Below are 24,093 nucleotides of genomic sequence, written 5' to 3' on the forward strand. Positions count from 1 at the left end.
TCGGACACTTTGGTGGGATTAACAACAAGATTACCTTTAAAATGGTATAAAATACATGTATGTTTGAGGAATTTTAATTATGAGATTTCTGTTGTTTGAATTTGGCGCCCTGCACTTTCACTGGCTGTTGTCATATCGATCCCGTTAACGGGATTGCAGCCATATGTAACGGGTGACGCTCTCCTCATCCTCGGAAGAGGTGAGGAGAGAAGGATCTTCAGACCAAAACGCAGGCTCAGGGAAATAAGCCATCTTTATTATAAATTACGATGGCACACGAAACAAAACACTTTCCAAACTACAAAATAAGAAAACGACGTTGACGCAACCTGAACATAAACTTACATAACTAAACATAAACTTACGTACAGGAAAACAGACGACATCGAAACGAAACGAAACAAACAAACGCTACAGTCCCATGTGGTACGAACAGACATACGGACACAGGAGACAATCACCCACAAACAAACAGTGAGAATGCCCTACCTAAATATGACTCTTAATTAGAGGCAAACGCAAACCACCTGCCTCTAATCAAGAGCCATACCAGGCAAACCAAAACCAACATAGAAACAGATAACATAGAATGCCCACCCAACCTCACGTCCTGACCAACTAACACACAAAACTAACATAAATAGGTCAGGAACGTGACAGTACCCCCCCCACAAGGTGCGAACTCCGGACGCACCAGCACAAAGTCTAGGGGAGGGTCTGGGTGGGCATCTAACCACGGTGGTGGCTCAGGCTCCGGGCGCGGTTCCCACCCCACCATAATCCATCCTAACTTCCTCCCTCCAAGAATGTCCACCCTCTTTTGACCCCCACAAAATCCCCTTAACAACATATCTAATAAGGACAACACCGGGACAGAGAGATAAATCAAGACAGAGGGATAGATAAGAATATAGAAGTAGATAAAGATAGAGAGGGAGATCAGGATAGAGGGGCAACTCCGGACTGAAAGGCAGCTCCGGACAGAGAGACAGCTCTGGACTGATGGGCAGTTCTGGGTATCTAGCCTTTTCAGGCTGAAGGTCAGCTCATGGCTGACTGACGAATCTCGACGCTCATGGCTGGCTGACGGCTCTCGACGCTCATGGCAGGCTGACGGCTCTCGACGCTCATGGCAGGCTGACGGCTCTCGACGCTCATGGCAGGCTGACGGCTCTCGACGCTCATGGCAGGCTGACGGCTCTCGACGCTCATGGCGCTCTGACGGCTCTGGCTGCTCATGGCGCTCTGACGGCTCTGGCTGCTCATGGCGCTCTGACGGCTCTGGCTGCTCATGGCTCGCTGGCGGCTCTGGCTGCTCATGGCTCGCTGGCGGCTCTGGCAGATCCTGTCTGGTTGGCGACTCTGGCAGATCCTGTCTGGTTGGCGACTCTGGCAGATCCTGTCTGGTTGGCGACTCTGGCAGATCCTGTCTGGTTGGCGACTCTGGCAGATCCTGTCTGGTTGACGGCTCTAGCGGCTCCTGTCTGGCCGATGGCTCTAGCGGCTCCTGTCTGGCTGACGGCTCTGTAGGCTCATGGCAGACGGGCGGCTTTGCAGGCTCATGGCAGACGGGCGGCTTTGCAGGCTCCTGGCAGACGGATGGCTCAGACGGCGCTGGGGAGACGGATGGCTCAGATGGCGCTGGGGAGACGGATGGCTCAGATGGCGCTGGGGAGACGGATGGCTCAGATGGCGCTGGGGAGACGGATGGCTCAGATGGCGCTGGTGAGACGGATGGCTCTGGCCGGATATGGCGCACTGTAGACCTGGTGCGTGGTGCCGGAACTGGAGGCACCGTGCTAATGATAAGCACCTTCCTACTAGTGCGGGGAGCAGGGACAGGGCACACTGTATTCTCAAAGCCTACTCTATCCCTGATGCGTGGTACCGGCACTGTTGACACCGGGCTGAGGACAAGCACATCAGGATTAGTAGGGGGAGAAGATACAGTGGGTTCAGGGCTCTGGAGACGCACAGGTAACTTAGTGCGTGGGCCCGGAACTGGAGGCACCGGGCTAGATACACGCACTACAGGGAGAGTGCGTGGAGGAGGAACAGGGCTCAGGATACGCACTGGTAGCCTAGTGCGTAGTGTAGACACTGTAGGTACTAGGCTGGGGCGGGGAGGTGGTGCCGGAAATACCGGACCGTGGAGGCGTACTGGCACTCTTGAGCATTGAGCTTGCCCAACCTTACCTGGTTGAATACTCCCGGTTGCCCGACCAGTGCGGGGAGGTGGAATAACCCACACCGGGCTATGTAGGCGAACCGGGGAAACCATGCGTAAGGCAGGTGCCATGTATGCCGGCCCGAGGAGACGCACTGGAGACCAGACGCGTTGAGCCGGCCTCATGACACCTGGCTCAATACTCAATCTAGCCCTACCAGTGCGGGGAGGTGGAATAACCCGCACTGGGCTATGCACTCGTACAGGAGACACCGTGCGCTCTACTGCGTAACACGGCGCCTGCCCGTACTCCCGCTCTCCACGGTAAGCCTGGGAAGTGGGCGCAGGTCTCCTACCTGCCCTTGGCCCACCACCTCCTAGCCCCCCCCCAAGAAATTTTTGGGAATTACTTACGGGCTTTTTCGGCTTCCGTGCCAGACGCGTTCCCTCATAGCTCCGGTTCCTCTCTCCGGTAGCCTCCGCTCTCCTCAGTGCCTCCAGCTGTTCCCATGGGAGGCGATCTCTACCAGCTAGGATCTCCTCCCAAGTGTAGCAACCCTTTCCATCCAAAACCTCGTCCCATGTCCATTGCTCCTTTCTCTCCTGTCCCTTACTCCGTTTCGTTTTCCCTTGCCGCTTGGTCTTAGCGTGGTGGGTGATTCTGTAACGGGTGACGCTCTCCTCATCCTCGGAAGAGGTGAGGAGAGAAGGATCTTCAAACCAAAACGCAGGCTCAGGGAAATAAGCCATCTTTATTATAAATTACGATGGCACACGAAACGAAACAAAACACTTTCCAAACTACAAAATAAGAAAACGACGTTGACGCAACCTGAACATAAACTTACATAACTAAACATAAACTTACGTACAGGAAAACAGACGACATCGAAACGAAACGAAACAAACAAACGCTACAGTCCCATGTGGTACGAACAGACATACGGACACAGGAGACAATCACCCACAAACAAACAGTGAGAATGCCCTACCTAAATATGACTCTTAATTAGAGGCAAACGCAAACCACCTGCCTCTAATCAAGAGCCATACCAGGCAAACCAAAACCAACATAGAAACAGATAACATAGAATGCCCACCCAACCTCACGTCCTGACCAACTAACACACAAAACTAACATAAATAGGTCAGGAACGTGACACCATAAGAAGTTTTAAAGATGATTATTATTACACAGTTTAGGTAACAGGCTGTGAATTAGTAACTTGGTTGACATTAAACTCTCATGGCCAGCTGGGATTACTTCATGGTTGATTAATGACATTAATATTCTTATTGGGAAAAAACAGCAGATATATCTGCCTCATCATGATTATGTATCGGCACATATTTTATGTTGTGGGATTAGATATACATTATTGAGATTTCTACTCTCCTTTCCTGGTTAACTGAGCCGTTGATAGGCCATTGCTGAAACACAGTGTGTAACGGGTGTCGTCGTCGGATGAGGAGGAATCGGACCAAAGCGTAGCGTGGTGAGTGTTCATGACTTTTATTGAAACTGAACACTTAAACAAAAATAACAAAGAGAATACACAAAACCGAAACAGTCCTGTCAGGTGCAGAAACACAAAACAGAAAATAACTACCCACAAAGCATCGGTGGGGAAAAGCTACCTAAGTATGGTTCCCACTCAGAGACAACGATAGTCAGCTGTCCCTGATTGAGAACCATACCCGGCCAAAACAAAGAAATACAAAACATAGAAAAAAGAACATAGAATGCCCACCCAAATCACACCCTGACCAAACCAAAATAGAGACATAAAAAGCTCTCTAAGGTCAGGGCGTGGCACAGTGTCAAGGTCAATATGCTAACAGCACCGGCATGAACTATGAACTATTGAGAATGGTGCTGAAGGTCAGGTGGGACAATGGGTTGGAAGTAGGTTTTAGCCAATAAGGTTTTCGCATGTTCATTGTTGACAATTAACTTCCTCTGTTTAAGCAAGATTCCATTGGAATTTCAGTTATTTAGATTTCTTTGGGAGTTGGGGGACTCATTCAAAATGTATGCTCTTCTATTTTCATTGACAATATATACAGTAGATGCAGGTACATCTATTGTATAAATAGCTATAATATTCATACTCCAAATAGAAAATGTGCTGCAATGGCACTGTGCCCAGTCATGAGCAGAGATGCTGGACTTAAATGACCATACATCACAGTCTAGGTAAATGCCACTGGCTGAGCAATATTCATACTACAAAGGTCAAGAGGAATAAAAGGGAAACTGTAGGTGATGCTAGAAGGTACAGAGCACAACCAATTACTTTCCTGTGATGGTCTTCAACACTTTCAAGACTAGACAGAGCAATAGCTTTCACAAAAGCCCCAACCCCCTTTTAGAAGGTGGTAATAGGTCCAGGTATAGGACAAACCTACCACAGCAGAGGCTATCTGTATTACAAGTTAACTTTCATAGACAAGAGTCCATTTGAACGGAATGAATGAAAATGTACATGGGAGCATTTTTCAGAAAGCAATTTCCTCTTGGTTGTTTGTAGAGAGTTTCTGTGGGACATATTCAACACAATATTGTCTGATAAAACATGTATTTAAAAATAACCTACTTCCTTCCTATCCCCAGTTCTGGAGAACAAAGGCAGCAACAGGTGACAATCAGTGGAACTGGTATCAGTACCAGCAGCACAAATGAATAACGATACTGCACCATATTTATGTTAAGTAGCACATTGTAGAACAATGTGGGACATACTATAAGAGAGTGCATTCACCTTGGTTACAAAACATGTTTGACTGCTCTTCATTCATTTGTCAGTGTTTTGGACTGTACTGTAATGTACTGTACTGTTATGGACTGTACTGTAATGTACTGTAATGTACTGTACTGTACTGTACTGTAAATTGGCTCTTGGATCATCACATTGTCGTCAGTCACTAATGTAAAGTAGACATTGTATAATCTGTGTTAATACTGAAGATGAAGATTTACTACATAGTAATAGGCAATCTGCTCTTCTGGAAGCCTAATCCTAATGGCAGATGTCAAGTCTTTGTATCTTTACCTGTTGTAGTCGCTCTTTGTCTCCAGAAACACTTCTACTAATAAAGACCCCATTTTTCTATCCATCGCTCATGCTTTCCAGGCCTGCCACTAATGGTGACTACTCACTCTGAACAAAACAGGCTCCATTTGAAAGCTGTCCGTTAGTATACGAAGTTGACCGGCTGTAGGTAGCTGAGAGCAAGTAACCTCGTAGAGCAGCGGAACCGAGTGCAGACTACCAAATCTTTCATTTACCAGCATTGTAGAAAAGAAAGGGGCTGACTAGGAGTCACTATTAAATATCTATATTCCCTGATACAAGTGAAGCTCCCAGATCTCATTCGATGTTGCAATGAATTATTTGTTGTAACATCGAGGTCTGTTCCTGCATGTTTTACAGATCGCACCAGCAACAACTACTATAGCTACATCCTTTGAATGCTGTATCTACCCAATGTATATGACCATGTATGGTAATGCTGGATGTGCTACTGTGTGATGGCGAGGTCAATGCTTCATTAACAAATGATGAGCTAAGCTGTGACTCAGAGTTGAGTGTAGGTGATACACATTAATAGAAAAATAAAATGCTGAACCCCAGTTTATATGAGTATAGAGTATGTCTTTCAACAGGTCCATCAATAAACATACCCGTTCAAGGGAACAAGGAAAATAAAGATAGATTTAGCATCTTAACTGAATATATTGATTTACAGCCTTAATAACATAGTCATTCATAGTCTTCCCTTGGTCATGAGCTTTACTGTATGTACTCATGGACCTGTTATCATTGATTTAGAAAATCTAAAGATTTCTGAACTTACACATTGTCAGTGAGACACTGTGCTATCTTTGAAATAGTTTCAAATATGTATACACAGGTGAAAATAAATGTGTAATTCTGTTTTTATTGAAGACCCAGTGAGATCTCTGAGTAAATGCAAAGGCTCTGGAGCAACGAACCGCCCTTGCTGTCTCTCCAGGGCCGGTTCCCCTCTCTCCACTGGGATTCTCTGCCTCTAACCCTGTTACTGGGGCTGAGTCACTGGCTTGCTGGTGCTCTTTCATGCCGTCCCTAGGAGGGGTGCGTCACTTGAGTGGGTTGAGTTACTGACGTGAACTTCCTGTCTGGGTTGGCGCCCCCCCTTGGTTGTGCTGTGGTGGAGACCTTTGTGGGCTATACTCGGCCTTGTCTCAGGATTGTAAGTTGGTGGTTGAGGATATCCCTCTAGTGGTGTGGGGGCTGTGCTTTGGCAGAGTGGGTGGGGTTATATCCTTCCTGTTTGGCCCTGTCCGGGGGTTTCTTCGGATGGGGCCACAGTGTCTCCTGACCGCTCCTGTCTCAGCCTCCAGTATTTATGCTGCAGTAGTTTATGTGTCGGGGGGCTAGGGTCAGTTGGTTATACCTGGAGTACTTCTCCTGTCTTATCCAGTGTCCTGTGTGAATTTAAGTATGCTCTCTCTAATTCTCTCGTTCTCTCTTTCTCTCTGAGAACCTGAGCCCTAGGACCATACGTCAGGACTACCGGGCATGCTGACACCTTGCTGTCCCCAGTCCGCCCGGCCTTGCTGCTATTCCAGTTTCAACTCTTCTGCCTGCGGTTATGGAACCCCTACCTGTCCCAGACCTGCTGTTTTCAACTCTTAATGATCGGCTATGAAAAGCCAACTGAGATTTATTCCTGATTATTATTTGACCATGCTTGTCATTTATGAACATTTTGAAAATCTTGGCTCTCTCTAATTTTCTCCTTCTCTCTTTCTTTCTCTCGGAGGACCTGAGCCCTAGGACCATACGTCGGGACTACCGGCCGTGGTGACTCCTTGCTGCCCTCAGTCCGCCTGGCCTTGCTGCTATTCCAGTTTCAACTCTTCTGCCTGCGGTTATGGAACCCCTACCTGTCCCAGACCTGCTGTTTTCAACTCTTAATGATCGGCTATGAAAAGCCAACTGAGATTTATTCCTGATTATTATTTGACCATGCTTGTCATTTATGAACATTTTGAAAATCTTGGCTCTCTCTAATTTTCTCCTTCTCTCTTTCTTTCTCTCGGAGGACCTGGGCCCTAGGACCATGCGTCGGGACTGCCGCCCGTGGTGACTCCTTGCTGTCCCCAGTCCGCCTGGCCTTGCTGCTATTCCAGTTTCAGCTGTTCTGCCTGCGGTTATGGAACCGCCACCTGTCCCAGACCTGTTGTTTTTCAACTCTTAATGATCAGCTATGAAAAGCCAACTGAAAATTATTCATGATTATTATTTGACCATGCTTGTCACTTATGAACATTTTTGAACATCTTGGCATAGTTCTGTTATAATCTCCACCCGGCACAGCCAGAAGAGGGCTGGCCACCCCTCATAGCCTGGTTCCTCTCTATGTTTCTTCCTAGGTTTTGGCCTTTCTAGGGAGTTTTTCCTAGCCACCGTGCTTCTACACCTGCATTCTAGCTGTTTGGGGTTTTAGGCTGGGTTTCTGTACAGCACTTCGAGATATTATCTGATGTACGAAGGGCTATATAAAATAAAATTGATTGATTGATTGATTAAATGTAGAATGGCATTGAGTTAAATTGTCAGAGGAAGCTGTATTTCAAGATGTTTTAACTTTAGACCTCTAACTCACAATAAAGTGTCAGTGGGCCAGATAGACAGACCATGGCACAAGTTAGGAGGCACGTGCCATGTCCACTTCAGTAGATGCAGTATTTAAGCCAATGGTTAAATGAATCCTCGACTGGGATAAAATGTTGTAGCTCAAATAGACATCACTGACTGTTACATATTCTGTCACCTGCAGTCAACCACTGCTGTTGGTATGAGAGGCAGATCTGTAAGGGGACAGTGAAGTGGAACTGTTCTAGCATAGCTACTGTTTCAGTTGTTCAGGTCACCCAACAATCCCTACACATACAGTCACAACTGCTTAAGTACAGTACGTGGTGGCCATTTTCAAGCACTAGGCTAACCCATGTTAGTCAAGTCAGATTAGCAACTGTTTTACACTGATTACACAATAATGTAATGAATGTTTAATAACGGCTCAAAAAAGGGATCATGGTGCAAATGGAATTGTGTGGGCTTTTTCAGACTGCAGCAACTCTGAAAGGCATCAACCTAAAGCTTGCTGTTGAACACTACTGCTTAATCTTAATGACAGTCCTTCATTAAATATGAATACAAGGCACCTATGCTTTGGGAATAATAGGTCCTGAGCATAATTAGTTTAACTGTGGTGGAGCCCTATCATAACCAGACACTCAGAGACAAGCTTTAACGGCTACTATAAAGCAGTGGTTCTCAACTGGTTTTGCCTCGGGACCCAAATTGAACCAGGTGTTTGTCTCAGTCGCGACCCAATATACGCACTGCGAAAAATAATCGCCAAAATACAATCTGGAAAACAATGCTATATTGATAGTAAATGTAGCAATTATAGGACAAGGGCACAACATTCCCACCACTTTCATTGTCAATAATATCATTTTGCCCATATTCTTGATGAAGAATGTTAATAAACTAAATTATGTAACTTTGTAAGTTCATTAGAATTTTACACATTTTCTACCTGGTTTAATATGTTCAAGTTCTGACTGGATAATTTTTTTCATTGTGTTTTTATTTATTTTAAAAAGTATTACTCAGACACCCACACTGGTAGGAAATGAACAATGTAAGGTAATAGACTGCTTCTTGGAAATGTTTTTCCCATTCCCAGTGTGTGGGAAAGGGCAGGGGAAAGCGCATTCATCAGTCATATCAGACCTCCTGCAGGGCCAAAGAGGGCAGTGATTGGTTGGTAATTAAACTATCTGGTAAATGAAATACTGATTGAATTAGCAGAGTGATCCCTTCACTGCCTCAAATTCTTGTTTATTAATTTAATAGTGCAGAAACGCTGGAGAATTTTGTAATTAATTCACAAGGTGTGTTTTTCTAATTCAGGCGTGCAGTAAATATTGATAATTTAATATATCTGTCCCATGTATTTGGTCTTTCCTAAGGCTTGGAATTAATGAATTTATGGGAAAACTACCCTCATAACCTCATAAAAATGTACCTTAGCCTTTTATTACTTGTTATTGATCAATGCACAGTATTATACAGAGCCATGATCACATTGAACTCCCTTCCAACTCAAGCAAACAGCAAAAGTACCTTTAAAAAACGTATTAAACAACATCTCCTGGAACAGCGAGGACTGTGAGGGGACACACACACACAAACACAAGCACACACAGACACACTTTAACACACATTTTGTAGTTGTATTATTTGTATATCATTGTATTTAAAATGTGTGTGACTGTCCTTGTCTATCAGTTTATCAGTGTTTTTGTCACGCCCTAATCTGTTTCACCTGTCTTTGTGATTGTCTCCACCCCCCTCCAGGTGTCACCCATCTTTCCCATTATTCCCTGTGTATTTATACTGGTGTTCTGTTTGTCTGTTGCCAGTTTGTTTAAGTCAACCAACCAAACCTCTCTTTTCTCGCCTTCCTGGTTTTGACCCTCGCCTGTCCTGACTCCGAGCCCGCCTGCCTGACCACTCCGCCTGCCCGAGCCTTCCTGCCGATCTGTAATTTGCCCCTCTCTGGATTACCGACCTCTGCCTTACCCTGAGCCTGAGCCTGCCGCCCAGTACCTTTGCCGCTACTCTGGATTATCGACCCCTGCCTACCTTGACCTGTTGTTTGCCTTCCCCTGTTGTTGCAATAAACATTGTTACTTCAACACAGTCTGCACTTGGGTCTTACCTGAAACCTGATAGTTTTATTACTTGTTATATTGTGTTTTTTGTGGACCCCAGAAAGAGCAGCTGATACTTCTGCTAAAGCAAAAATAATAATAAATAAATAATATCCAGTGAACCTCCCACCATCTGTAGAAAGAGGTTTGTATGGGCAGTAAGATGTTCTTTTAATCTAGCTTTCAGAGACAGACACGTTTACAACACAATATGTCAAATGTAGTATTCAAATGGAAAGCCAATCTATGCAGCAGCATTGTTAATGCATTTGAATAAAACCACAACTGTTAACCACCTGCCACACCTACACTTCCGCATGAACCTGGTCTTTTGTGTCACAATTCAACTGAATAACCTGTGACTACATTTTAATGTTTGCTGTTAAAGTAACATTTACTCTATTTTCACTCTGTTTTATAACACAGCTGATAGCTCTTTCAGAGAAAAAGTTCACTCAGGCTGCCCCGGCTACAGTGTACCGGTGTCTGTGTCTATCACAGAATGGCTGAAATTGCTTGAATACCGCTACACTGCCAGCTAATAACTTGACAGGCTTTAGTGCAGAATACATTTATGTAATTACCTTGGGCTGAAAAACAGTTGCCTAATTGATCAACACCCTGGTACCTGGGCGTTGGGTTCCACAGGAGTTAAGCAATGCTTTCAGAGCCCCTCAGAGGAGGGGTGGAGGGAGAGTCCCGAGTGGAGGGCAGGCTGAGCTCTGGCTCCCTGGCTCTGTTTTCTAGTCAGTACCATCCATCCACAAACTAACTCAGAGCACCTGGCCCTTGCCTGCTGCCTTTATCCTCCCTCGGCCCTCAGCCTCCGAACGGTGACCTTGTCTGCCTGGAGGAAGATGTTCATCCCTCTAAGCAGCAATATAGCAATACACATCCCTGGCTCCCTAGCTATACAGAGACACGCAGATCAAATCCGCTCCCCAGTTCATCCTCACCTTTATTTCAAGGCCAAGACAAACGAGCGTTGTCACTGGGTACCGTACAGCAACGTCAAACTCTGGGAATAAGGACATTATCTTCCTGAGAAATACTGACCGGCACAAAATCCACAATGATTTCTCAGAGCGTCCCCAGCAGTGAACCAAAATAATGTTTTAATTTCTCAATTGATCAGTTACATAACTAATACCTTACCTGGCAGCTAAAACTAATGAAACGTGTACAGGTACAGTACACTCTTAGAAAAAAGGGTTCCAAAAGTGTTCTTCAGCTGTCCCCATAGGATAACCCTTTTTGGTTCCATGTAGAACCCTCTGTGGAAAGGGTTCTACATGGCACCCAAAATGGTTACACTTGGAACTAAAATGGTTCTACCTGGAACCTAAAATGGTTCTTCAAAGGGTTATCCTATGAGGAAAGCCAAAGAACCCTTTTAGGTTCAAGATAGCATCTTTTTTTCAAAGAGTTTAGGTACTGTTCTTACGGAAGGTTCTTCAGATGAAGCCTAGTGCAAAGGCAAGAAAGCAATTACTGGTATTTTCATTAAAAAGTATTGTTTTAAAGCTCTGCATTACTCTGCAGGCAAGCACAAACAATCCACAGTTTGTGTCGGGTTGGTTTTCAATCTTACCTCAGTTCTAGCCAGTGCTTGACTTGGGCAGGGGCTCACCTCAAATGTTCTACTGCTTGAGCTCCTGTTCCTCTAGAATGAGCTCAAAAGTATTGTGGAGCTCTTGCACATAAATATAAACATTACCGGCAACCAAAATGAGTACCGGCACCTATTTCATTCCAAGTCAAGTACTGGTTCTAGCAGAAATTACATTAATAAGATGTGTTCTCTTGGTTGACAGACTGAGCTGAAGTATCCAGTAATGTAGCCATAAAAACTCATCCCTCATAAAGTACATTATTAATTATAGAAATGTATTGATCATTTGGTGTTCAATTAGGGCAACAAGGAGTAAAGAGATTTCCTGTGTCCCGGAAACTCACTGCTATGAACATTTTATTATTCCAATTACTAGATTGCCTTCCTATTAAATTTGATCTTAAAAATCCCCTGAGTATACCTTCCTAATATTGAGTTGCAACCCCCTTTTTGCACTCAGAACAGCCACAATTCGTCGGGGCATGGACTCTAGAAGGTGTCGAAAGCGTTCCACAGGGATAATGACCCATATTGACTCCAATGCTTCCCACAGTTGTGTCAAGTTAGCTGGATGTCCTTTGGGTGGTGGACCATTCTTGATACACACAGGAAACTGTTGAGTGAAACTGCAGCATTGCAGTTCTTGACACAAACCGGCACAAAACTACCATACCCCATTCAAAGGCATTTAAATGTTTTGTCTTGCCCATTCACTCGCTGAATGGCACACATACACAATGCATGTCTCAATTGTCTCAAGGCTGAAAAATCCTTCTTAAACCTGTCTCCTCCCCTTTCTCTACACTGATTGAAGTGGATTAAACAAGTGACATCAATAAGGGATCATAGCTTTCACCAGGATTCAACTGGTCAGTCTGTCATGGAAAGTGCAGCTGTTCTTAATGTTTTGTATACTCAGTGTAGGCATGTCTAATTTCCCAAATCAATGTGCTTCCACTGCCTCCATTCTGCAGCCTGAGAGTCTGTCACGCTGGTATAAAGGATTTGAAGACAGGCGCAGGAATACTTCATCTGGGTTTTTAATACACCCAAAACAAGCACGTATAAAAAACACAGGGATGTCCCCAAACAAAAGAGCGAGGGTAAACCTCGTAGAACGACACGGGACGAGACCCGTAATACTATAAAGGCACAAGGCGAGACCGACGCAGACACAAGAGGCAGATGGTTAGAGTCTTACAATGTTTATTAATCCAAAAGGGTAGGCAAGAGAATGGTCGTGGACAGGCAAAAAGGTCAAAACCAGATCAGAGTCCAGGAGGTACAGAGTGGTAGACAGGCTCGTGGTCAGGCAGGCGGGTACAGAAACAGGCAAGAGTCAAAACCGGGAGTACTAGAAAAACACGCTTGTTGACTTGACTAATCATACAAGACAAACTGGCACAGAGAGAAAGGAAACACAGGGAAAAATACACTGGGAAAAATAAGCGACACCTGGAGAGGGTGGAGACAATCACAGAAACAGATCAGGGCGTGACAAATACACAATGCACAAAACACGCAGCACAGGCTGAGACAACGCATAGGTACTCACAAGACCAACGGACATGGGAACAATAATCGACAGCCCAATGGGGAAACAAAGAGCACATTTATACAAACACAATCAGTGAGGAATTGGAACCAGGTGTGCGTAATGACACAGTTCAGTGCAGCCTTGAAGGCCGGTGACGTCGACCTCCAGAGCTGGTGAACAGAATGAGCAGCAGTACCGGGGGGATCCGTGACAGAGTCACGTATCTCTACATGTGCATCTCTGCATGTTCAGAGAACAGTCTGGAGGTGGTCTCTCTCTCTCTCTCTCCGTCTCCCTCTGTCATTCTCTCTCTCTTTTGCTCTCTTTCTCATTTCTCTGTGCCTCTCTTTTTCGCTCTCTATCTGCCTCTCTCTCCACCACCACCCCCCTCTCTCCCTGTTGCTCTCTCTCTGCTTCTCTTCTCTCTCTCTCTCTCTCATGCCCAACAAAGAGCACATTTGCAGACTCTCCCCCACACTCGTCTGAATCCTCTCTGCTTCCTCCCAGCTATTCTTCCCACGGTAGCGACTCACATTACACCATTCTTCACTTTAATATCTCCTTTTGCTCCTTGAGCTGCAATATACACCCCTTACATCTTAAAAAAGCTGCTTAAAAGCAATTGACAAGGGTAGTCTACCACAACAGATAGGGGGAGTGGGAAGACAACCATAATGATTCAGCTGTTTTAATGCATTATCGTTCTCCCCCTGCATGGAGCACTCTGTAAACAGGCACTAGAATATGTAGAAAAACAACACGAGTCAGATGTCACCTTCTAAGCCATCCCAAGTTTCACCAGAAGTGACAGTGAAGGTCGGGTCGGTCTAAAATGACAGGGGGCTCTAGCATAAAGATAAGGCTCTACTATAAAACATCCAAACCAACGAGTGTGGGTGCCTCTGGTTTTGGAGGAGGAAAGAGAATCCTCCCTCTGCATTATTCAATGGATCTCCTCCTCTAAATAACAGCGGCTGAGGATTGTTTGACATCCCAAATGAATAATTAAGGGATGACCTTTTGTTCCCATTAGAGGTGATGGACCAATATCACATTCATCCACTTCCTGTTTAAGGCTCAGGCTGCCATCAAATGGCACTCTATTCCCTTTATAGTGCACTTCTTTTGACAAGGGCTTTTGCATCCCAATATTACACTTTATATACATCACAGAAGACTGAAATATAACAAAACCATTTGTCATAGAAACACCAGATTTCTGCCTTAAAAATTATAATAATGTTTATTAATTATGAAATTATGAAAAATATGAATAACATTCCACCCATGAGGCCACTAGAGGGCGCTTTGGTCATTCGACTGCAGGAACTACCCAGTAAACTTAACTGGTGTCTCTGATTCTCCAGCTCCAAACCAGTCGACATGGCCATGGGTGTTGCCTGGTGATGCTGCGCTGTATGGAGTGTGAAGATTCCTGGCATTGAAAGAGGCTCAGTGTTCAAGGGAGCACATATTTATAGCCGGGTGAGGAATAATTCATTGTAATCAGAGTGCAGATCATGCTCTTATTCCTTCACGGAACAGATGTGTCGGAATGACAAGAGCAGGCTTCTTTTCTCTCTCTCTCCCGCTCTGCTCTCTAGCGGCCTGCCAACTGGAAACGGCGAAGGAAGGTTAGCTCTTTGAAGCCACTGTGTGTGTTTGTCGTCATGCGCTCCTGCTCCGCCTTGGGATCTCAGGTGGTTCTTCTTTAAAAAGAGAGAGATCTTGTAATGTTGCACAAGCCACTGCCTACGCACTGAATCACTGTCCTTAATCAGACTCAAGAGTGATCCAAACCCCCCTCCCCCAGTCCAGGGTCACCTAGCTACACAGTACCATGGGTTCAATACATCCCCATGGTAGTAACTAATAATCTAATAAGGATCTACTGTATATTATTCTAAATCCTATAGTAACAAAAACTGCAGATTCAGCTTGGAAACCAGAAGGTAAAGTAAGTGAATTACAGAAAAATTTCATGATTTCACATATATTGTTTATGTGAAATCATGTGAAAACATATGTTTTTGGAAAACTTCACATGTGATCACATGGTAACACATGTAGTTTCATGTAATGACATGTTGCTTTACATGATGTCACATGTTATCACATTAACTTCACATAAGATCACATGTGATCACATGGGGTAAAAAAGTGGAACACTTCACTTGTTCACATGTGAAATTCATATGTTTTTTCCGTAAGGGACTAACAGGTGTGATGAGTAATTGCTCTGACAAACACACACACATGCCCACACACGCACACACTCTCTCTTTCTATAACACACTCAAGCAGGGTGGATGGGCCTTGGATATCCATAGACGGGCACCTCCTGTGTGTGCACGCGCTTGTGCGTTCACCATTTTTTTATGGGTGTTATAGTAAAGCCCATAGGCAGCTCTTGAGTTTCAAGTTTGGGGATGCTTGCAATTTATCCTACTATTTCTATCCATCTTCGTGACAGTTATGATCCTTTTTATATGCGCATTTTCAAGAAACAGTTTCACTTCAATAATAACGTTTCAGTTTTTCAAAATCATTTTCACATGGTTAATCATCATTCTAAAATTCTAAGAGTAATAATGTAACTAAGGCGAGAGCATCAGCCTCTGCCATTTCACTCTGAGGCTTGGTGATTATCGAGGCCGGGAGTGTTGGAAAGATTTTTTTAAATACTGAGGAACTATCATTCGCAATGGATGTTAATAAAAAACAGACTTCTTTGACAATGTGTGAGGTGAAAACAATCACTGAGAAGCTCAGCGTATTACTGGTGGAAGTGGTGAGTTAAGACAATCAGACATTGCCTAATGGGCACTTTCTTATATTTACACGCAGCAGGTTAGGTAGGCCTATTTCTATGCGTGCTCAGGCGCTCCTGAGAAACCAGACTCATGCTCATTGCTCATGGAGCATTTCAAACAAAAGACAATGAAAAGATTGACAAACTTGTGATGGTTATGAAATAAACCAAAACGTGTTTATCACTAGTGTAGCAGGTTGTGAACTCTGCAAACAACGTTTCCACTCCGAGAATGAGACGGTAAATGACTGTAATTAATACATGCATTAACAGAAATTAATGTAACCAAATTAACGGTACATTTACTAGGCCTACTGGTGACAGATGTAATGGGGAATTAATTAAAAAAATAAGCAATTAAAGGGGAAACAATTCACAGAATGAAACAATGAATGCGCAAGAATTGATGAGAGACAGCTGAGTGCATTCTGGAGAGCTGAGTGTGTGCATTCTGAAGATAGACACAACAAATCTTCGCTGCACACCCCTCCCCTTCTTCTTTTGGCAACATATTAAATTATACTCAAGACACATTATCTTCACGCATATTTGAGATGTTTTTCACTGACAGCCGCAACTCAATCAGGTAGACATTATTGCAACACGCGCTGCCCAAATTGTGGGCTTCCCAAATAGGCATAGGGTTACACAGCTATGTTTTTAAAGAAACTAATGATCCTCTGTGGCTAAGTCATGCTATCTGGTGAAGTATTTTAAATGTTTTTATTTAGACAGGAGTAATTATATAATTTTGACAAAACATCAATTTACTTTAAGGGAAGCCAGTATCCTAACAGTGCAATGTGGACCCGCCAACTTGCCTTTTCAATTCACATGAGGCTGAAACCAGAGACCTGTATATTTTTTTTATTTTATTTCACCTTCATTTAACCAGGATGGCAAGTTGAGAACAAGTTCTCATTTACAATTGCGACCTGGCCAAGATAAAGCAAAGCAGTTCGACACATACAACAACACAGAGTTACACATGGAGTAAAACAAACATACAGTCAATAATATTGTAGAAAAATAAGTCTATATACAATGTGAGCAAATGAGGTGAGAAGGGAGGTAAAGGCAAAAAAAGGCCATGGTGGCGAAGTAAATACAATATAGCAAGTAAAACACTGGAATGGTAGATTTGCAGTGGAATAATGTGCAAAGTAGAAAAATAGAAATAATGGGGTGCAAAGGAGCAAAAATAAATAAATACAGTAGAGGAAGAGGTAGTTGTTTGGGCTAAATTATAGATGGGCTATGTACAGGTGCAGTAATCTGTAAACTGCTCTGACAGCTGGTGCTTAAAGCTAGTGAGGGAGATAAGTGTTTCCAGTTTCAGAGATTTTTGTAGTTCATTCCAGTCATTGGCAGCAGAAAACTGTAAGGAAAGGGGGCCGAAGGAGGAATTGGCTTTGGGGGTGACCAGAGAGATATACCTGCTGGAGCGCGTGCTACAGGTGGGTGCTGCTATGGTAACCAGCGAGCTGAGATAAGGAGGGACTTTACCTAGCAGGGTCTTGTAGATGACCTGGAGCCAGTGGGTTTGGCGACGAGTATGAAGCGAGGGCCAGCCAACGAGAGCGTACAGGTCGCAGTGGTGGGTAGTATATGGAGCTTTGGTGACAAAACGGATGGCACTGTGATAGACTGCATCCAATTTAATGAGTAGGGTATTGGAAGCTATTTTGTAGATGACATCGCCGAAGTCAAGAATCGGTAGGATGGTCAGTTTTACGAGGGTATGTTTGGCAGCATGAGTGAAGGATGCTTTGTTGTGAAATAGGAAGCCAATTCTATATTTAACTTTGGATTGGAGATGTTTGATGTGAGTCTGGAAGGAGAGTTTACAGTCTAACCAGACACCTAGGTATTTGTAGTTGTTCACATATTCTAAGTCAGAACCGTCCAGAGTAGTGATGCTGGACGGGCAGGCAGGTGCAGGCAGCGATCGGTTGAAAAGCGTGCATTTAGTTTTACTTGTATTTAAGAGCAGTTGGATCCCACAGAAGGAGAGTTGTATGGCATTGAAGCTCGTCTGGAGGGTTGTTAACACAGTGTCCAAAGAAAGGCCAGAAGTATACAGAATGGTGTCGTCTGCATAGAGGTGGATCAGAGAATCACCAGCAGCAAGAGCAACATCATTGATGTATACAGAGAAGAGAGTCGGCCCAAGAATTGAACCCTGTGGCACCCCCATAGAGACTGCCAGAGGCCCGGACAACAGGCCCTTCGATTTGACACACTGAACTCTATCAGAGAAATAGTTGGTGAACCAGGCGAGGCAATCATTTGAAAAACCAAGGCTATTAAGTCTGCCGATGAGGATGTGGTGATTGACAGAGTCGAAAGCCTTGGCCAGGTCAATGAATACAGCTGCACAGTATTGTTTCTTATCGATGGCGGTTAAGATATCGTTTAGGACCTTGAGCGTGGCTGAAGTGCACCCATGACCAGCTCTGAAACCAGATTGCATAGCGGAGGAGGTGCGGTGAGATTCGAAATGGTCGGTAATCTGTTTGTTGACTTGGCTTTCGAAGACCTTAGAAAGGCAGGGTAGGATTGATATAGGTCTGTTGGGAATCTCAGACGACACGAAAGAGAGGTTGAACAGGCTAGTAATAGGGGTTGCAATAATTTCGGCAGATAATTTTAGAAAGAAAGGGTCCAGATTGTCTAGCCCGGCTGATTTGTAGGGGTCCAAATTTTGCAGCTCTTTCAGAACATCAGCTGACTGGATTTGGGAGAAGGAGAAATGTCATTATCGTATATAATGACCCGATGCTCATCTCTCATCTCTCATGCCCTAACAACGGGAGTCATTGTCCCAAAGGCAGGAAGGCAGGCGACAAGCTTAGGTCTGCATATTATGCCCATAGAAATGCATTAAGCCTATTCTGGACAGATTTTGGAGAGTGTGAGCCCTCTCGCTTCGCCTCTCTGCTGAAACTCTCTGACCGAAGAAAGCATCTGAATGAGCAAAACAGCGCCCCTCTGTCTTACTATACTCAGCCCATATATCTGATGCTGTCTGGACAGAAATGGTATGACATTCCATACTCTTTTGGTCCAGACAGGATCAGATAATGTACATGGTCTACACATATTGAGACAGGGGGGCTCTGTTTCGCTCACTCAGATGCTTTATCTGAGATTGATGCATCTTTCTGTCAGTGTGTCTCGGTCAAATAAATCAATAAATATTTTATTTGGATGGGCAAGGAGATATGGTAGGGGGCCAGCCCATAACGCTGGCCATGCACACAAGTACACTCACTCACTCACACCCGCAGTAAGGCATCCCTAGCTTCCAGCTGGGCTTGGACTGCGCTCTTCCCTCCGTTCCGAGGAGCCGTTGGTCACTGCAGAGCCATCTGTGCTATGTCCCAGCTTCACTGGACCTCTGCCAGCCTCAGTATGAGCACAGCATCTTCAAGCACATTTTGTACATGTCAAAGCTCTGCTGTGTCCAATGACCCTGGCCGCTGACAGAAGCCATTGCATTCAGTCACATGGACACCACCTCAAAGGGGGCCTTATTCTCTAGTTGGACAGCACCTGCATTCTCTGGCACCAAGTGAAAAGGGGTTGGCGGCCATTTTAACATGATTGACATACTAATTTCCTGTTACAAAAAAACGAATTACACAATACTGCACAAATATACCACATAATGTCTCTATAATCAGCAAATGTACAAAGTGGCTTCACAGAGGCCTAAATCTTGATGCCCAATAGGACCCCAATGACGGCAGAAAGCTGAGGTCCTCAAAAAGCCATTGAATACACTGCATCTATCAGGGATCAGTAAGAGCTGGAGTAGTCTAACAGATCATTATAATAATTTAAAATGACATCTTCCACAATGTGTCATACCCATGCTTATAGACTGGGTCACTTTTTCAGAGCTAGTAAACACAGCAATCGTGTGTGTTCTTTTCCCCAAGATGTTTCTATTGTGTTCAGCAGAGCACCTAGCAGTAAAGTCATAGATTTGTAGGAGAAAAACATGAACTGGCCAAAGAACGGATCACTGACCTTCGTCATCAATTACCAAGAGCTTATTTTTTTGGTACAAAACGTAACATGTTTTTGGAAGCAAGGAGGGGAGAACAAATGGAACCCGGTATGCTGAACTCACTCACTCTTTGTCATAAAGTATAAAGTGATGTAGGCCTATTTAAGGGTTTGCAGTTTGCACTGCAGTTAATACTGACACCTGATCCTTGCGACCATCACCTTTATAATCCGACACACCCTCTGGGCCAGCTCCATAGGGCATCTCTGAGCCACATATACTGTAGGTCAGATACAAACTGCAATAGTAAATGAAGCCTACACAAAACGTTCTATAAGTCATCCACGTCTGTTATCCACACAGGCACTTTAACCTACACAAATCCACAATATGAAGCTGATCCTCTCAACTCTATTGTCCCTTGGATCCTGTAACGCAGGCCCATAACCACACCTTGCTGTCACTCACATTCTTGCCTTTACCATGCATGCAGCAGGTGCTGTTGGAGACTGGCTCATGTTTGTTATTAATGACAGTTTTTAGTTATGTTTAAAATGGTGGGGAGTGTATTTATTCTCAGATTTCTGTCTGCCTCAGTGCATCTGGTAATAATGAGAAATTGAACAGAATCATGGTTCATTTGAAAGTGGAGTTAAACACAGACATCAATGTAATATATGCCATTTCCCATCTCACAAAACAAGGTAAAAATAATATTCCAAACCAAATATGAATGCTCTGTCATTCATCACAGAAAATATTTGCAGTCAGTCTACCTAGTCCGCTCTAACCTGAGACTTGAAAAATGACAGAGCATTCTTGAATCACAGTATGAATAATGGGATACTTTCCCCATGTACTCAGTGTATAATTAGGATGAACACAATTTGAGTTCATTCACTGACCACTTAAATTGAATAATGCATGCTTGATATGGCAGTCTGCAAGGAGCAACTAGGCATGACTCCAAATGAGGGAAAGACAGTGGCAGCATTCATTATGTTCAAACTTTGGGAGAGGAGAACCGGGGCAAAGAGGAGCAGAAGAATACTATCTGCTTGACTAATGCCAATAATGGCAAGGTACAATATCAATATATGGTGCTATATGATGGATACCAGAGGAGAGAGCATGATCATTTCTTCAACAAACATATATCCACTGTAACTAGGCTATAGGTCTTATGGCACCTCTAAAATGTGCTGATGAAACCTATAGGTCATTGCAATCCACTGTTTGATTCCTATGAGCAAAGGCAACACCATAGAAATGTGTAGGAAAACGTTTCTCGCACAAAAGTAGGCTAGGAGATAGGTCTACTGTAGAGGCACAAAAACAATTGTATTAACAATATATATATATATATATATATATATATATATATATATATATATATATATATATATATATATATATATATATATACAGTATATATATATATACAGTATATATATACACAGTTGCCCAATTGTCACCTGTAGAGACGGTCATCACTAGTTAACATAGCCACAAGTCCTAACCCCCCATTTCTGCACTGTATCTTCTTAAAGTCTGATTTTAAACCTAACCCCAACCTTCACCACACTGCTAACCTTATGTCTAACATTAACCTTAAATTAAGAGCAAAAAGCACATTTTGGTTTTCATGAATTTTTATGATATTGCCAATTTTGACTTTATGGCTGTGGTATCTAGTGGAAACGGTATGAGACAGTGAGACAATAAACAAATCAATAAAAAACATGTGCTAATGAAGTTGTTATATTTCAATAATAACTAAATACGCTACATGTATCAATGTAGCCTATCAATATGATGTGTAACGAGGTTCTGTAACATTTTCAACATGAACAAGTACACAAAAACTTGACTGACTGAATACAGGTGAGATGTCAACCCAGACTATAGGATTGAAGACAGTTGGCCTAGTTATGTTTTATGACGTAACTCACATGACAAAAATATTATCTAGATACGTATGGGAATAAACGTACCTTAGCGAAAGCACCTGTTATCATAAAGCTGACAAGACCGGGCAGAAAAGTGTGGGTTCGTGTACTGATTCTCCTCACTCGTAGATCAGCCAAGTCCTCCTATCTTCAGCACCACCGAAAGGGCGTCCGCCTATTTCTTAAATAATAGGCTTTTCCGACTAAACAAACCCGAGACAAATGTTAGCCTACTGTCTCTACAAGTTAGATGTCTCGTGGTCGAGTCCTGGTTGCAATAGACCTGGTTAGAGCTTCGTCGGGTAATGTGAAAAGATGAAGCGATGGACGGTTCGCCAATCAGACAGCAGCAGTATTGCACTCCACTCTTGTGTCTTGCGCTTGAGTTTTGCATCCCGGGAAGTCTCCAAGGAGAGGTACCTCTTCTTTCCTCCAGGCAACCGCTACAATAACAGTAATGTCTGGTGATCCGTTGAAAAACTGATGAATAAACTACATTTCATATTTTGGATTTGAAGTGAGACAAAATATGAACATGACGACAGTAGCATACAGTAGCATAGTCACCGAACCAGTGCGCGCCCTTATTATAGTATTAGCTCAGTAACTGGGAGCGGTTGTTTCCTGCTTACCTGAACACGAGTCGATGCCGCAAATGCCAGGGAATCACCGTTTATAATACATTTGTATCTGTCTAGCCTAGCGCGAAGCGGCTATACTGTAACTGTCTGAGATCAAGGTGTCCGCCCGTGCTGTGAAATAAGTGAAATAAAACCGGCTACCACGCGACAGAGACAGGTGCGTCTGCTTGTCGTGCAATAAAGACAGAATAGTTAGAACGTTTAAAAAAATAAAAATGTATATGGTGTTTGCACTACATGTTTACGACCACGCACTGTGATAGTTTTTAAAATAACAACGTATACTTAATTAGAGTAAAAAACCCAAGTGACATATTTCCATTCCCAAGATAATTTGACAATCTACATAATTGTAGAAGGGAAATCAGTCCGGAATGGATAGAGACATGCAGCCTTCTACTGTAGCGTAACTCACATATAGTCCAATAGAAAAAGTGGTAATACAAGCCATAAGGGAAGTTGTATGGTTCTGAATGGAGACTTTGGTCCCACACCAAAAAGTGTATCAGCCCAGCCAGCTTTGCTGAAAATGTGATTATGTTGTCCCTAGGTGTCCATCATAGCCCTCATCCCGGGCAGGCACAAGACAGATGGTTCCAGCTACCAGGGGGATAGATGAGCTGACGTTTATTGATACATTGCCCTCCATGAATGATGTGATTTGAGAAGGGCACACTTTATTCAATAATGACCTCAAGACAATAACATTTTCTCTTATAATGTCCTGTGCATCAATGGCTGGCTTCTTGCCTGCTATGTTCAGAGAAAGAGGATACTTTTTAAAGAAATATTACAAATGCTGTATGACACGGAATGCGTATACTGTATATACTGCACAGTAACCTTGCTGACCTTAACTCATGCATATACAATAACTTACTCTGTATTCAGCAGCATGCCTGGGATGGATTCAAGACTCAAGGGCCCCCATGTATGGTCCTGTCAGTGGGGTGCGATCAAAGTGTAGGCCTTCATCTGTAACCCCCACCATGGAGCCCATGTAGAACAACTGAGTACCCACATCCATATCCACACATGCAGTCAGAGCCGGCACTAGCCCTTTGGGGGCCCTGAGCTAGATTTTGTTGCATGGCCCATGAGCTAGGAGAGCTAGTAGAACTTGCACAGTACTGTATGCAGAGCATGCTCTCCATTCTCAAACCAAAGACATTTGTACCTTCATTCTCTCAAAGGAACACACTGACAGAGAAAAAAAGGTTTAATCAAAAAATGGAAAGGAAAGCCCTGCAGGGTGAAAATCAAAAGCCACTAGATCTACATAATTCAATTCCAGGCTACTTCATGAAGCTCGGCTGGCAGAAAGGGGTTTTCTACCTGTTTTTAGTGCAGCTTCCAGAATGTAAACAATCCTGATAGTGTGGGCACTAGCTAAAGGGGGAAACCATCCTTATTAATAGGACTTCACAGGCAGTATGGTTTGCAGTGTTGCCTGCCAAAAGAAACAGGCACCTGATTAAACATTCATCCGCACACTAGAGAAACATTTACATTTTCTGGGTTTTGCTGTCATCGAGGAGAAACAGTATGTTGTGAATTTACAACAAAGTATCACAATATCTGTC

The 24,093-nt window shown here is 43.7% G+C and overlaps 1 protein-coding gene across 4 annotated transcripts in view; it reads right to left on the reverse strand.

Annotated features, from left to right (window-relative positions):
• Window positions 1-23,051, reverse strand: part of LOC129834678 (carbohydrate sulfotransferase 8-like) — a 223,781-nt gene extending 200,730 nt beyond the window's left edge. Inside the window, exons 1-3 of one of the 4 annotated variants that reach the window (XM_055899888.1) lie at window positions 21,915-23,050; window positions 9,867-14,802; window positions 161-9,802 (exon numbers count right to left, since the gene is read on the reverse strand). In XM_055899888.1, the coding sequence (XP_055755863.1) occupies window positions 632-2,917 (2,286 nt within the window). In that variant the 5' untranslated portion in view covers window positions 2,918-9,802; window positions 9,867-14,802; window positions 21,915-23,050 and the 3' untranslated portion in view covers window positions 161-631. Of the gene's footprint in view, window positions 1-160; window positions 14,803-21,914 lie in introns of those variants that run through there. The other 3 variants (XM_055899887.1, XM_055899890.1, XM_055899889.1) reach the window with 3 other exon arrangements.
• Window positions 23,052-24,093: the final 1,042 nt, after the last annotated feature.

This window comes from Salvelinus fontinalis, chromosome 35, assembly GCF_029448725.1.
Source record: "Salvelinus fontinalis isolate EN_2023a chromosome 35, ASM2944872v1, whole genome shotgun sequence".
NCBI classification, from domain to species: Eukaryota; Metazoa; Chordata; class Actinopteri; order Salmoniformes; family Salmonidae; genus Salvelinus; species Salvelinus fontinalis.